General features: G+C 45.5%; 1 protein-coding gene across 4 annotated transcripts in view; it reads right to left on the reverse strand.

The window, feature by feature from the left end:
* The window catches only part of PHF12 (PHD finger protein 12), a 43,148-nt gene extending 27,823 nt beyond the window's left edge, over positions 1–15,325 (reverse strand). For 2 of the 4 annotated variants that reach the window (XR_008663724.1, XM_055319658.1), the window contains exons 1-2: positions 14,687–15,325; positions 13,863–14,044 (exon numbers count right to left, since the gene is read on the reverse strand). Coding sequence is in view for 1 of the 4 variants with exons in the window: in XM_055319658.1 (XP_055175633.1) it covers positions 13,863–14,044; positions 14,687–14,752 (248 nt within the window). In the remaining 3 variants the exon portion in view is untranslated. Of the gene's footprint in view, positions 1–910; positions 1,133–13,862; positions 14,045–14,686 lie in introns of those variants that run through there. The other 2 variants (XM_055319674.1, XM_055319666.1) reach the window with 2 other exon arrangements.
* Between the last annotated feature and the right edge of the window lie 1,113 nt (positions 15,326–16,438).

Raw genomic sequence — 16,438 nt, forward strand, 5'->3', positions numbered from 1 at the left:
CCTGGCCACAAAGTGACATTCACTGCTTTCTAAGTTGCTATTTAACAACTACCTGATCTTAAAGACCTACTGTTAGCTATAAAATAGTTCATAACAATATAGCTCTAAATCCACAGAGATTGGACAACTGAAAGATATGCATCTCAGGGTTTGGTGTGGCTGTGAGGCCTGATAGGGCCTATAAACCGTTAACAGTAACATCTGTACACAAACCAATTAGAAAGCTGGTCAAAGGCATTACTTTAAAAAAAAAAAAAGATTTACTTATTTTAGAGAGAGAGGGAAAGCATGCATGGTGGAGTCAGAAGAGAGGGAATCTCAAGCAGATCTTGTGCTGAGCTCAGAAGGCAATGTAGGGCTCGATCTCATGATACTGAGATCACGACCTGAGCTGAAATCAAGAATCGGTCATTTAACCAACCGAGCCATCCAGGAGCCCTGGCATTAATTTTTTAAAACTAAAACTCCTAAAGCCAACCCCTGCAGCAGGACTCCAACATCTAGACCCCCATAAACAAATTTAAATGGCTTGACTCTATTTCTGATCAGGGCTGTCTAGATTAGTTTATTTCCGGAATCATGGAAGAGAAAACTACATACACCCTGACCCCCAGCTGTGATGCCTGCATTGATAGACCTCTCTCCATGTCAGAGATTCAAAGCCCAGAGCCAGATGAACCCAATTCACAGCCAAAGGATGAAGTCCAGTTTTAATTTAGAATGCCTCTTTCATTCACTAATGAGGCTGCAGCCCACTACTGCAGGTGGAAGATGTTAGTTGTCATGGTTCTTGGCTCTCTAATTAAGAGGATCTATTTCAAGTCATACACCAGTGTGGCTGATCTGAGTCTCACCTCACTCATCTCCCTCACCTATTAATACATGTGAACCTGCAGACATTAACATTTACCTCAGATTTAGTCGCCACCAGTGGGACCTGTTGCTCCATAGCTCTGCGTTAATTATCCACCCAGCGCAAGCAGTTTTTCAATATGGAACTGGAAGGGAGAAGGGGGAGGGGAACAAGAGAACAAAGGGAGGAGGGGAGAGGTGGAGATAGGGAGACAGGGAAGCAAAAGACTGCCTTTGATTTCAGAGACCTATTTTTTGCATTACAACATGCAGACAGGAAAGGCATTGGGCTCTGGCCGTATTTTTAATTTTAATTTTTATTTTTTTTAAGATTTTATTTATTCATAGACACAGAGAGAGAGGGGCAGAGACACAGACAGAGGGAGAAGCAGGCTCCATGCAGGGAGCCCGATGTGGGACTCGATTCCGGGTCTCCAAGATCACACCCCAGGCTGCAGGCGGCGCCAAACCGCTGCGCCACCGGGGCTGCCCTGGCCGTATTTTTAAAAAATATGTTAGGTTACTAATGTATAGCTTGCAACTGTCCATCCAGCTAAGTAACACTGACATTTTAAAACTTGAGCCAAAGGCAGCTGGGGAGACATGGAAATATCACTTAACCAAATCAAAAGCTTTGGTGTGTGTATTAGGACAAAAGAAAGATGCATAAAAAATATTTAAGAAAGAAGGCATCTCATTTTTTCTTCTTGGACTGATAAAATATTCTGCTTAATACAAAGACTGAACAGGAACACTATGCAGATAGCATATCCAAACACAATATACCCACAGCATTCCACTCGGGTTCTCTTCTAAAAGAGGTCAGCTGCATGAAATGCTAGGGTCCCTCCTGTCAGAACCCATCATTCTCTAAGAATCAGAAGCTCTCTAGCCATATATGTTCATATGCTCATATATAGAGTTCAGTAAAAATATCAGACTAAGAATGGTTTCACACACACACACAAACACAAACACCCGCGGCATCTGTAGGTCTCCTCCCTTTTTTGGGTGGTGGTGGAGTGTCAGCCAGCAAACAATAGCACTGAGCAGTTTTGATTTTTAATTTCACAGTTCATGGGTCTCATCCATCCATCTGAGGTCCACTACCAGATAAAAATCCTGCAATTATATTTAACGGTATTGTCTAAGAGTGACTGTAAAAGACAATATATGCTTACAGCAGGCCTGCTCTCCCTCAGACTAGCCCTGTTGCCTTTGGCCAGCTCAGGAAGCGTGTCGGTACCAGCCAAAATGGGAGTGAAGGTGATCACTGACAAGGCCACTATCACATCTTAGCCTCCTGGCAGCCATCTTGATCTACAAAGGAAACTATGAGCATACAAAACAAGCCTTTTTAAGTAGGTTTTTAAAAGATTTTTATTTATTTGACAGAGAGAGAGAGGACAGCATGAGCAGGGGGGAAGGGCAAAGGGAGAGGGAAAAGCAGACTCCCCGCTGAACCAGGAGCCTAATACAGGACCCAATCCCAGGACCTTAGGACCACAACCAGAGCTGAAGGCAGCCACTCAACTGACTGAGCCACCCAGACACCCGAAAAGCAGTGTTTTATAAACTGAAACCAGCTTCTGTTCTAGAAAAGCTCAGAGGTGCAGGATAAAATTTAATTAAAAAATATTCTTAAAGCTTAAAAGTTGTTACTAATACACTCAAATTTAATGGTTTGTTTCAAAGAAACAAAATCTAATGAAATTTAAATGTCAGTATATATGCTTCCTCTGGGCACTTGTATGGGCATCAGTTTTTATTTTCAAGCACGGCCTACCTTTCAAAAGCTGGCAAGATAAGATGGCTATACTGAAAGATATTGGAGATAAAAGCAGAAAGTTCATGGGGTCCCAGAACCTTAATTCCTTACCCTCCTTCATCCCAGCTACCGACTCAAAAACAGCTAATGCCACAAAGTACATAAAAAAATATAAGGACTGCTGGCTTTTTTATGCAAAGCCTCAGTAGCAGTGTTAACAAGGAGACCAATGAAGTGCCAGGCCATTACAAATGCCCCATTGAGAAACTTAGCTAGTTGCATCACTTCCACAGGCATACAATCCTTTCAAACTAGCTGACTGTGCCCCCAAACTTCATTGCCCTCTATGTAGAGCTGGCTCATGGCATCCTCCCAGTGAAGGACACCTGGAGAACAGGGTTCTAAGTGTAGCAAAAGGAGGGTGGGAAGGCAGAGCGCCAACAGTTAAACCAGGTGTGTCTCGCTCTGCTAACTTCTCTACAAGCTGAGACTGGGTGCCACAGGGCCTTATCTATCATTAGTCTGGCTATTCTGGCAATCCTGGCTTCTCTACAATGGCAAACAAATTAGCTGCAAACATTTTAAAAATGAGCTTCATTCATTCACCTCATGATAGATGCTAGAGCCCACCTGTTTTTTGGAAGTCACTATTCTGGCCTCAATAGTCACTTTCTGATGTTCCTAGGGAATGTTCTTCCTTGGAAAGAAGAACCAATAGTTGTAATTGTGTATTCCAGAAGAGTCTCAGAGGTATATGGAAAACTGGGTACTGTTCAGTGGCCAAATTTTAGTGGACTATCAAGAACAAGGAGGTAGCCAGCCCAAATTTTTTTGCATATGCAAATCAGGAAATCTGGATCAGTTTACATCTTATAGATACTGGACCTAAAATTCTGTAAGGGCTGGGAAAACTAAAAACACTAACATCTTTATTTGAAATCCAACTAAATATAGAGAGCATGTTTCTACTTAGGACCCAGCTGCTTTTCCCTAAGGAGGATTTCTGCTTCATTTACCCTCCTCTGACAGGGTCTTCTTAAAAAAAAGGGGGGGGGGGGAATAATGCTATTATTTGCATCAAAACAGCACAGGGCCTATTCTCTCCTTCTCTTCTACCTTTTCCCCCTACCCCATTTTACTCATAAACCTCAAAGCTCCCCACCTACATGATTGAAGTAATCTCCTGGCATGCTGTCAAACAGTGCTATCGTGGTTTGATGCCACAGCGAAGTGCTGACTTGGGCTTCTGAAGCCTTCCAGTTATACCCCCTGTGACCTATTTAGGAGGTGAACAGACTTCTCAGAGACAGAGCATCATAATTTTTTCCCTTTGGCCCACTTTTCTTTCAGATGATCCCTAACCAAAGAATGATCACCCTAAAGGCCTGAATGTGTGCACACAAGTGGTAAAATTTAAGGAAAGCTTACATGCAGCAAGCATACAAATCTTGGACATAATCACTTTCCTGTAACTTATATAAACTGCAGATCCTTTTCTTACCATTCAGCTTACTTCAATACCAACAAACTGAAGCCTACAGCCAAAGATGTCTGATGAATTAGGTGTTATAAGAGCTAAGTTAAGCTAGTATGACTGTTGTCTAAGCCAGGCAAAACTATGAGGACTACAAAGGAAGGATAAAGAAAACAAAAATGATAGAGCAAAACAATGTTTATCCAAAGACCAAAATCGGTCACAGAATTCTCCCTATGTTTAAGATGCTCTTTCAAAACATGGCAAGGAAGATCAAGGAAAGTTGAATACAGCCAATCTATGTACAGAAAGAACTAGGAAAAGTCATAGGTTTAGACACATTTAATGAGATTAAGAGTATAAATTTCATGCACTTTGACCAAAAATTGATGAATGTCAACCAAAAAAGTTCACTGTAGAGTTTCACTGTTTCCAGAGCTTCACTAAAACCAAGAATCAGGAGAACTCTGATGGTTCAGTGAACGTGGGAATTAAAAAGCTCCCAGCTCATCACAGGAGCCCAGGGCTGGTGTAAAGAACAGGAGTAGCTCCTCATCACCCAGTTTTGTAATGAGGAGACTTGCCTATAATCACTTAAGAGTTCTATGCATTTCATTAGCTTCTCTGCTCTGTTCTCTGCACAAATGCAGACAGGAGAAAAATAATATTCAACAGTCCTCTGAGGGTCACAGCTGGATAAAAGTGTTTGTGCTGCTACAAACAGGGCTCCACCCTGAAGCTCAAGCTTGCTAGTAATTCTGAGAGGTTCCCTCACTCTGGCCTGGCCTGGTGCTAAAGTGGTGTCTTTGGGCTATGGTTAAATTCAAACCCTGCAGAGAGTCCTCTCTTGCTCACTCAAGCTTATTTCAAAAAGAGCCTCATGCAGACCCCAAATCAGGAAAGACTGATGCTAGCTAGGTTCAGGCATGGAGTCCCTGCCCTGCTATTACACTGTCTTTTGTCCTTTCAAGATTGGGAAACACTTCCTGGGAGATATATCTTGCAGTTTGTCAGAAAACAGGGGAAGAGCAAAGACTAAACACTAACACTATTAACACATAAGAAACAAATGTAATTAGGGGGAAAGGAATGGTCACCGTGTGTTTGTGTTAACAAAGATACCATCCACTTGGTAGAACCAGGTATCAGTTCTGTTCCCCAAGCATTGCTTATCTTTGCATGTCTCTCATTTGTAATACTGCTACGTATTGCATAGCAGTGAGCAGAGGAAATGGGTCAGCCTCTGGCTTTCAAGAAGTTTAGTGAGCATTTAAGTACATGGTTGCAAAAGGGAAAGTAGCTTTTTGAATGAGTCAAGCTTTACATTAATTGAAATTTTATCAATCTGTAACTTGTACTTGGAATTTGCTTACTATGAATTCAACAGCTCTACATGGTAGACAAGTTCTTTTTTGCTGATGCGTCAAAGCAATGATTTCTCCTTTTTATCAGTGTCTACTGTACTTCTCAGTGTCTTCTGCCCCCCATACAAATGTGCTAATACTTCATCTTTATTCTTATTTGCTGAGACCTAGATTCAGATGTTTAGGCTTAAAGGATGAAAACTTTGACATCTATAAATGGCAGGCAGAAAAAGGAGTCACCTTCTTATTCTTAACTGCTCTCAAGTCATGGGAAAAGCAGTCAGCTAGTGACCTGTGCATGTGTCCTGGGCATGGTGACAAATCCGCAATACCAAAGTGCCTTTCTGAAATTGGTCTAGGACTTGCACTGAATACAATGTCCTCTTCTTTCAGGAAACTGGCAGGGGGACAGATGTACTCCTGTCCAGTCTCTTGGGAGGCTAGCATTATGCAGAGGTGCTCTTATAAGTGTCACTCACTGAATGGCAATGCAGCTGGCCATGTTTGTACTCCCTGGGGACTCTTAAGTCAAAGGAAGAGCACAGTAGAGGTGGGAAAACACCCCCCACCCCAACTTAAAACTCTGGCACCTTAAAATAGGAATGCATTTAAAGGAGCCTTGCTGCATTATCATAATAATACAACCATCACAACCCCAATCAAAATCTACTAGGGCAGATTGCTTAACTACACACCCAAGGAATTGTATATCTGCTTGGGTGAGACAAGGAGGTTCAGAGATAGATTTCAACACCCTTCCTTCATGACCAAAAGCAAAAAACATTTGGCTTTATCTATTTTCTATTGTCCTATCACTTATAGGAGAAAAAACGTACCCATTTCTGTTAAGAAGCAGGACGTCTGCACTCCTAGGTGGCAAAAATCCTCTTGGGGGGCATCAAAACAGATGGTTTCTTTTTATAAACTATATAAAACCTTCAGGCAAATATTCTCTGCACTCTGTCTCCCTATTTATTGCTACCTGGGTTTACATAAAGACACATATAAACAGGTGAGTTCATTACACAATGTACAATTTTTGTTCTTGTTAATGGAGTTCAAAAGCTAGCTCAATTGATCTGGAGTTATTTCCACTCCAAGCTGTAACCTATCAAACTGAGAAAATGAAAATCTTCCTTAAACTAGGAGCCTCACAAATATGAGATTTCTATACACAGAAATTTTTTTTAAAAAGATTTTTATTTATTTATTCATGAGAGACACAGAGAGAGAGAGAGTCAGACACAGGCAGAGGGAGATACAGGCTCCATGCAGGGAGCCCGACGTGGGACTCGATCCTGGGACTCTAGGATCACACTCTGGGCCGAAGGCAGGCGCTAAACCGCTGAGCCATTTTCTACTGTGGTGGATTTGTTATAGTTTTTCTAGGGCTAACTTCCAGCCTTAGACTCTTTACTAAGAAGGGTCACTCAGAAAAGCTGAAACACAAAAAATCACATTGTAGGGTTCTCTCCACTGAGATATACCATCCTGACTGGAGTTCACAGAAGAAAACCCTTAGTCACTGTCATTACATTGATAATATAGGCATAGACATTAAAGTATGCTTTAAATCCACTACTTTTCTTCTAGGTAAGACTCAAAAATTAAAAAATAAAAAGGGTAAATGAAAAGACAACCCACACTGGAGCGCCTGGGTGGCTCAGCCTGTTAAGCTTTTGCCTTCGGCTCACATCATGATCCCAGGATCCTGGGATCAAACTCCATAGCAGGCTCCCTGCTCAGGAGGGAGTCTGATTCTCCCTCTCCCTCTGTGTGTGCTCTTGCTCTCTCTCTCAAATAAATAAATAAAACCTAAAAAAAAAAAAAAAAAAAAAAAGACAACTCACAGAATAGAAGAAAATACTTGCAAATCATACATCTGACAAAATACTTGGTATTGGGATCCCTGGGTGGAGCAGTGGTTTAGCGCCTGCCTTTGGCTCAGGGCGCGATCCTGGAGACCCGGGATCGAATCCCACATCGGGCTCCCGGTGCATGGAGCCTGCTTCTCCCTCTGTGTCTCTGCCTCTCTCTCTCTCTCTCTGTGTGTGTGTGACTATCATAAATAAAAATTTAAAAAAAAATAAAAATGTCTCAATTTATCTTTGTAACAGTATGAAAACACTGTACTAACAGAAAATTTAAAAAAAAAAAAAAACAAAAAAAAACAAAATATTTGGTATCCAGAATATAAATAATTCTTACAACTCAGTAATAAAAAAACCAAATAACCCAATTAAAATTGGACAAAGGATCAAAATAGACATTTCTCCAAGAAAATAGCCAAATGCCTAATAAGCACATGAAAAGATGTTTGGTATCATTAGCTACTAGGGAAATGCAAATTAAAACCATAGCACTTACTGCTCATAGGATAGCTTTTATCAAGAAGACATACAATAACCAGTGTTAGAAAGGATGTAGAGAAATTGGAGTCTGGCAGTTCTTCAAAGGTTAAATATGTGTTACCCTATGACCCAGCAATCCCATTCCTGGGTACACAACCAAGAGAAATGAAAACAGATGCCCACACAAAACCTGCACACAAAAATGTGCATAGCATCATTACTCACAATAGCAAAAAGTAGAAAAAACTCCAAATGCCCATTAACTGATAAATGGATAAGCAAAAAAGTGGTATATCCATACATGGGATAATACTCAGCCATAAAAATGGATGAAGTACTGATAAATCCTACAAGGGTGAACCTTGGAAACTCACTGAGTCCTTTTTTGAGTATCACTTGTCCTTTATTCAGAGCCTAATAAAAACCAATGTCTCATCAATGCACAGCAAGGACAATTTGGATCCCCTTTCAGTTCAAATTACACAATTTGTCTTTATTTTGTGATTTGGCTTAAAAAATTATCTTGGAGACATACTTAAGAATTTAAAACAGATCAACAACAACTAAATAAATAAATAAATAAATAAATAAATAATAATAAATAAATAATAATAAATAAATAAATAAAACAGATCAACATGAATCCCCTCTCCATATGTAAATGAAGACTACCTAAATATGTCCTTTATACAATTACACACGTAAAAAATACACTAATCATTTACGAAGGCAAAACGGCCCTAGTATTTTAATGGAGCCCATCTGTAAAGTATTTTGAGAGCAGGAAAATACTTAAGGAGTAGCAGGAAACTAATGAGATTACAACAGCATCCTACTTTTCATTGAGTATGGTAATTAATTTGGGGAAAGGCCCAAAGTGAAAAATTTCCCACAACAGTACCACTAAGTACTTGCCTTAGGTCATACAAACACTCTTACCTTTGAGGAACATTGTCTCCTCTTCCCCTTTAAAAAATTTCTGATGCTTCCTTTCTTAACCAAAGCCATCTAGGTCACACATTTTTGTGTAAACAATTCATATTAAATATTATTATTATTTTCAAATAGTCATTATCCTTTTATCATTGAACCAAAGCACGTGCATCACAAGAATTAGTCCCTGAGCCCCACATTAAGTTTACAAAGCATGCATGTGTAATTTAGCTCAAGCTCAATGTTACTGGACCCTTCCTGTTTGAGTGGAACATTTAAAAACAATAATACAGGGGATCCCTGGGTGGCGCAGCGGTTTGGCGCCTGCCTTTGGCCCAGGGCGCGATCCTGGAGACCCGGGATCGAATCCCACGTCGGGCTCCAGGTGCATGGAGCCTGCTTCTCCCTCTGCCTATGTCTCTGCCTCTCTCTCTTTCTCTCTCTGTGACTATCATAAATAAATAAAAATTAAAAAAAAAAACAATAATACACACCTGGATTCCAATGTGATGCAGCAAATGTAAAAATAAATAAAATATACATAAAACCAAAGTAGGTTTGTTTATTGTTGAATCATTTTACTATTGAGGAGGCAGGGTGATGGGAGGAAGTCCAGATGCTGACACCTCCAGATCTTCAGTGCTAGGTTTCCAAGCACTTAAAATGTTAGAAACAAATTCACAAGATAACATTACAATAAATGTATTTTGATTCATTGCTAGCCTGATACTACTCCAATGAGGAGCTAAACACAACAAAATCAGGAAAATCACCTTCTTACAAGTTCAAACAGCAAAGATTTTCAGCAAGGCAGTTTTCTACTCTGTGTGTGAAACCTTTCTTGTTATGACTCACTGAAAATTAGATATGCAAAACTCCAAGCTGAGCTTAGTTTTGCCTGTGCACAGAGACCTTTTTACTCTCATTCTTCGAAAACCTCATTTTGGATCTTGCTGCCAACACCAAAGAGAGGAAAGCCGGCCAAAAATTCCAAATATAACATGCGGAGGCAAATGCTACAGAAATCTGTCTGACGGGAAGCAACCATGCTGAGGTCTGCTGAGGTAGATTCACTTCTCAAGCAGACCGTGTTGGTCCCTCAGTCCATTTGGAGCAAAATGCCATGAGAGAGAAAGCAAATCAGAGGGAAATATCTAGTTTCTAGTCGACTTCACTGCCCATGGCCTATTGGCGTTCACTTTGTTGGTGAGAACAATTCAATCCATTTCACAAACAGAGAGATGGGTCAGTGGCAACTAGAGCTCCACCAGTTACTCTAATTTTTTCAAACCAATTTTTAGGGACTAACCCATGGAGACCAGGATTTTCAGAAAGTTCAACTCATGGCATGACAATTATAGATAGGTGTCAGGTTCACCAGAAAACACTTAAAAACATCTCTCCAGCTCTCCTGGGGCAAGTTTAGTAAACCCTACCACCGCTCTGAATAATTGATAAACCAGTTAAACTCAGATAAAATGATTACACTATCACTTAAACAAAAACAAAAAACAAATAACCTCTTTAAGTTTAATTCTTCAGTGAGGTCATGGTGCTGAGCACAGGACGTTCCCTCACCTAAAGGATCATTACAGAAAAACCAGAAACAGGGCTCCCAATCTAATTGGGAAGAGCACTGGCCCCTGAGAAAAGACAATTAAAACAGTTTATCTGACCAATCATTTCCTATAGTAGTTTATCTTAGAAAAATTCCCTGTGGTTATGGCTATGTCACTAAGCCCAGGAGGTAAAGTTTGCCTAGGATCACTTCTGGAACATTTTGTTAGATCTCATTCATTGTGAGGCAAGCTGGCAAGACAGACTAAAGACTGAAAGAGGACTTGTCTCAGAGAACTTTGAGTGAAGACTTGCAGAACTAGTTATGATCTACAGGGCTTGCAAAACCTCCATCTTCATGCTTGTATATTCTGTATATTAAAGAAAATCATCATTATTATGCTATCTAGATACAGCTAACTCTTGGAAAACATGAGTTTAGACAGCAGGTCTTCTATGTGGATTTTTTTATAGTATGGTACTGTATCTTCTCTCTATGATTTCCTTAGTATTTTCTTTCTTTTTTTTAAATTAAAGATTTTATTTATTTATTCTTGAGAGACACACAGAGAGAGGCAGAGACATAGGCAGAGGGAGAAGCAGGCTCCTTGTAGGGAGCCTGATGTGGCACTCGATCCCAGGACCCTGGGATCATGACCTGAGCCAAACACAGACGCTCAACTGCTGAGCCACCCAGGTGTCCCTTTCTTCACATTTTCTTTTTTTCTAGCTTACTTTGTTGTAAGAATACAGTGTATAATACACATAGCACGCAAAATAGGTGTTGACTGTTTATGTCGCTGGTTAAGGCTTCTGATCAACAATAGGCTATTAAGTTAAGTTTTTGGAGAATCAAGAGTTATTAGATTTTTGGCTGCATGAGGGTTGGTGTCCTTAAGCCCTCAGCACTGTTCAAGGGTCAACTGTAATCCAGTCTTAGTTAAAAAGGGAAGCAAGAGAAAATATAACCACACCTAACTCATTCCCACATGGTACAAGCAAGCAGAAATGGCGTGAATTAAAGCCAGGACACTCAGAAATCAAAATTTTCTAAGACAGTCAACTACTTGACCTAACTACTCTGGTGGAGGTAGTTAACGAAATACTTCACTTGTGCTGGAAAGAATGTGGAATGGGAGGCAGGAAGGTGAAATAAAGCTCATTGGAAAGAAGGCTTCCTGCCTTTGTACCAATATTTAGAATGCTTTGTAATTTATGTAATAACTCAGGTAAATCAATGGTACCTTCAGTACTGGCTCTTCAAAGAGGGAATTGGAGATGTAAAACAAGCCCTGCCTCACTTACTAGGATTCTCAAATCTCTGATTACCAGTTCCCATTAACGGTCTTCAAAAAATGAAAGAGAAAAGTATTCAATGAAATGCACAGTCTGGGCAAGCCTGAGTCTCACCAAACAGCTACAAGTACCTCCCTCTTCTCTTAGCTGAAGTAGAAACTGTTAATTGTTACAACTTGACAAGACTCACACTCATCTAATTAGAAGATCCAGAAGTTAGGTTTTATAGTTTATAAAGCCCAAATCCAGGCAAAACAGCGCACTTTTTCCATTCCTGAAGTTTCTGATAAACAATCTCCTTACTAAACACAGGAGACTGAAGATAATGAAAAGCTTATAAAATTCAACACAAGGGTCACCATTCTTGGTTAACTCACACTAGCTTCATCCTAGGAATGAAACATCCACATTTTAAATCAAGGTGGCTACAATTCAGTCCCAGTATATGTATCAAACAAGCACAATAAAAAGTGTAAGCAACAGGAAAAAACTGATAAGCAACATAACATATCCAGATACAAATCTATTCCTTGCTCAAGAACAGCACAGGAAACTTGACCAGAGATATTTTCTCCAGGTGGATCACACCTTACAGGAAGCAAAGGCTAAAAACCACAGACCCTTCCTGCTGGTATTAGTCACTCCATAATAAAAAATTTAAAACCAGCAACAAAGCTTCCTCCAGGATAACCATTTTCGTCCCTGCAACATTACAAGCCCAGATGGGGTGCCTTCCTGGGCAAAAGTATCTGGGGAGTGGTAATGGGAGCTTCCTACCTAACTTCTGACCACAGACTTAATTTGCCCAGTATCAGTCATCTGTCTAATAAGTGCTCCAAAACCTGTAATTAGTACAAATATACAGTAGGCACCAGTCCACGAACTGAGAGACGGAATGTGAATGAACAGTGTAGAGGGCTTAAGGAAAACCTCACTTTTTCTTTAAACAGAGGACTTAAAAAAAAAAAAGGCAACATCAAAAACTGGTGGGAACAAACAGAAGACCCTCTCTTTCCCGCTTTCACAAACGCCTGCTTCAGTCAACTGTTGCTGAACAACAGAACAAGACCCATCAGAACACGACACAATCTGGACTCCCTGCTCAGATGCAGGATTTTTGTGGAGGGCAGAGATGGTTTCTCCAGGCAGAAGCTGGAGTTTAAACTCTTCCTGGCCGGACTGTTCTGGGCTGAGCTGCCAGGAGGATCACGCAGCGGGCGATCAACTCAGGTCCCTCCCTCTCTCTCCGGTCTCTCCCCTCCTCTCGCGTTCAGTAAGGGAGGGGGCGAGCGGGGGGGGGGGGGAGGGAAGCGCGCAGCTTTCCAGCTCTCAGCTCCTTAAAAATGCCCTCGCCGAGCTAACCGCACACAATCCCGCCCCGGCAGCAAAGAATTTTGCCGCGAAGGGCTCGCTGATCCGGAGCGGGGAAGTGAAATCGGCGCCCAAGGGCAATTTTAATTGTCTAACCCGGCCCGATTTCCTAGGAGGCGGCAGCGCGGGGAGGGGAGGGAGAGAGGGAGGCAGCTCCGAGAGGCAACAGGGGGCAAGCGGAGCCAGAGAAAGGGGACCAAAGCGGCGAGATCCTAGCCCTGGTCCCTGAGGAGCTTCTGCAGAAAAGACTCCAAGCTTCTACCCCCACCGATCCCCGGGAGACGTTTGCAAATCATATATGCAGCCAAAATGGCGCTGAGAATAAAAATATAATTTAAAGGCAGGTCGCCATATTGTAAACAGAGAAGCAGAGGAGAGGCGGACTCGAGAGACATCCTCCATGATTTCTTCCACAGCCGCAAGCGCCCGGGTGTCCGGACTCCCGGGTCTGGACCAGGCCAACTCCCGCAGCCGAGGGCTCCGCGCACCCGCCCGCAGGAGAGCCCAGCCCGGCAGGAGCCCGAGGGTGGCGGGCGCGCGGGCAAGCGAGAGGCACAGGGCCCAGAGCTCCTCCCCTTCCTCCCCCGCCACCGCCGGCCGTGCCCTGCCGGCTCTGTCCCGGCTACCCAGAGACTTCCAATCCCAGATGGGGCGCTCCTCACTCGTCCCAACCCCCACCTCGGGGTCCGGACCCACTGCTGCTCCTCCCCGCCCCCCCCCAAACGGCCAGATCCCGGCAGACACCTGGGGGCGGGGAGGCGCTCGCCCCAGCCGCTGCAGAAAGTCAGCTAGCGGCTGCAAGCGCCCGTTATTTTCGGCAGCCAAGGGTAGGCCGGGTGAAGGAATGTGCCGAGAGGGGTCCGCCAAGGAGCTCCAAAGGGGTCCCCAGACCTTACCAGCACTGGAGGTGGAAGGCGGCCGGGCAATGGTCACAGCACAGGAGATCCCCACCTTCTTTGCAGCTATCGCAGCTGTCGTGGTTGGTGGCCCTGCCGCTTCTCCGGGGCTCTTTTTCAGGCTTCCGACTCCGCTTTTCTGCCTCGTCCGTCTTGGGGGGAGCCAGCAGAGCTTGGATTTGCTGCACACACATACAAACGGCGTGTGTGCATACTCGGAGCTCCCGGGCGGTCCGTCGCCCCCCGGCAAGGCTTCTCCGTCACCCACCCCTCTCCCCCCTTTTGTCCTTCTTCCTCCCATCCAAGCTGCTCCCAGAACCTCTCAGCCCCGGAACCGGGGGGAGCCCACCCTAACAGCGTTCCTGCAGCACAACGAGAACAGCTTCTTCCAAATGGGGAGGACCAGGGTAGGGGGATGGGGAGAGGGTGCGCGGTTCCCTCCTCGCCACTTCCTTGTATGGACAGTGGGGGACTCCAAAGCCAGGCTCTGGAGAGGCCTGAAACCCGGTACCCGGACGTGCTGGGGAAAGCACAAAGGGGCCGACAAGAAGGGGGTGGGGAGGCCCGCCGGTGCATCGACATGGAGTGGGTTGGTGCCTCGGGAGAGCGAATCCAGGGCGGCGGGTAGGTGAAACTGCTGCAAACGTCCTCGGAGGCTGAGCTCAGCCCCTCGAATTGCAAAGAAGGGAGGGAGAGTCTGGGTGGGAAAGAACCCCCCCTCCCCCGGCCCTTTTGCGCTGTGAGCTCAGGACCGGCTTTGTGGGGCGGAGGGCGGAGGTTCCCTCCCGGCGCTGGGGGAAGGGGATGAGGAGGGCCACTCTTACCTCCATCAGCCCCCCCGACGTGTCCAAGTCGTACACGATCGTCTTGGTCTCCATTTTCTCCCACATTCATCCACCTCCCGGGCTGGGCGCTCTCTGCTCCGGCCCCCCCAACCCCAGGGGGAGGGGGGAAGCGGGGGGAGGGGGCGCTCCTGACCCCGGCCCCCCTTCTTTTTCCTCAACACGGGTCCCGACTTCCTCGCCCTGGCTCCCCCCCACCCCCCGGCCCCCTGTCCCCGGGACGGCAGCGTCCTCCCCACGGGCCGTGAGGGGGGAGCGGCCCCTCAGCCCCGGCCCGGCGGCTGGCTGCACGGTGGGTCCCGGCTCCGGGGGTCAGGCCTCGGCGGGGCCTAGTCCCACAGGCTAAAGCCGGCGCTGGCGACCGCTGGTCCGGCCGGGAAGGCTGGCGGGCGCTGCCATCCCGGGGTTGGGGGGATCGGAGGGGGGGTGAGAGGTTAGGTGAGGTTGTGGTACGTGAGGTGACTGCGGGGAGGGTGATGGGGGGTGGTCCCCGGGCTCCGCCTCTCGCCGCCGCCGCCGTCTGCGTCCCGGCTGCCGCGCACTTGGCGCAAACTTACCGCGAGCGCCCGCAAAGCCACCCGCGCAGGCGCCCCGGGATCGCCGCTCGCCGCGCGCAACCGCAGTGACAGCCGGCGGCCGGGCTCCCGCGCAGCCGCAGTGAGAGGGTACCCCCCAGCGCGCAGCCGCGCTGGCATTCGTCTGGAGCGCTGAAGCCCCGCCTTTCTGCCTTGCGCTAGCGTACTGAGATAAGAGGGCGGGACGTGAGGTCTCGCGCAGGCGCCTGGGACAGGTCCTAAGGGTCACAGCGCAGCCGCAGGAACACGGGGGCTTTTCTTCCTTTGGTGTTTTGTGTATAGACCAGGAATACTCTGCTCCTGCGCAGGCGCGTTGAGAATGCTCCCCCCTCCCGCCCTACACCACAGCCGCTTTCCGCGCAAGCGTATTGTCACCTGCAGGCCCTAACAAGAATGCTTCTATTTTCGCCATTTTGGTAATGGGATATGGGCTACCATGTCCTTGGGGTCCTCAGGCAACAACGGGAAGGAGTAAGGTGTGGTGTTGGCTGGAGCTGGTAGGCTGTCGGTGACAGCAACACTCCTAGAGATATTGTACTGGATCGTTTGGTTCCCAACGTCAGGTGTGGCTGAGCTAGACGCCATATTGGTAAAGAGAAAAGAAAAGCCGTCGCGACGGAAAACTATTCTTTTGGTGTCGGGTTGGATGGCTGCTGTTCACACTACCCTCCCGCTCCCGAGTTAATTTTAGCCTCAGCATCCCTGCCTTGCGTAATGATGACACCATGGAGAGTTTCGCTTGCCCGTTACTACCCTCTCTTGGTCACCGTCCTTGAGAACTGCTCCAGTGGAAGCCAACAGCGAAGAGTTAGTAACACTGACAACGCCCAGCTACCTGTCTATGGCGGACTTCAACTCCCAGTTTGCAATGCGCAGGAGGTCCAAAGGGCGAACGGGAGCGTATTGCACCCTGGGATCAAAAATCGCGAGGGATCTGGTGGATTGTGGGAGCCGTAGTTCCCTGTGCATGCTATGCGTTGTAGGGTAGGAGGACGCGAGGAAAAGAGATTTGCCTGGTAGGAAGGGATGGTTTTGAGAAGGGATGCTGTGCTGTATGCTGGGATTTGTAGTCTGAAGGCCTCACCCCGAATTCCTCCCTTATGGCACCCGCCCCTGCCCTTGTTATCTCTTTCAGAGATGGCCAGTTATCTCTTGCCTG

This window comes from Nyctereutes procyonoides, unplaced genomic scaffold, assembly GCF_905146905.1.
Source record: "Nyctereutes procyonoides isolate TBG_1078 unplaced genomic scaffold, NYPRO_anot_genome, whole genome shotgun sequence".
NCBI classification, from domain to species: domain Eukaryota; kingdom Metazoa; phylum Chordata; class Mammalia; order Carnivora; family Canidae; genus Nyctereutes; species Nyctereutes procyonoides.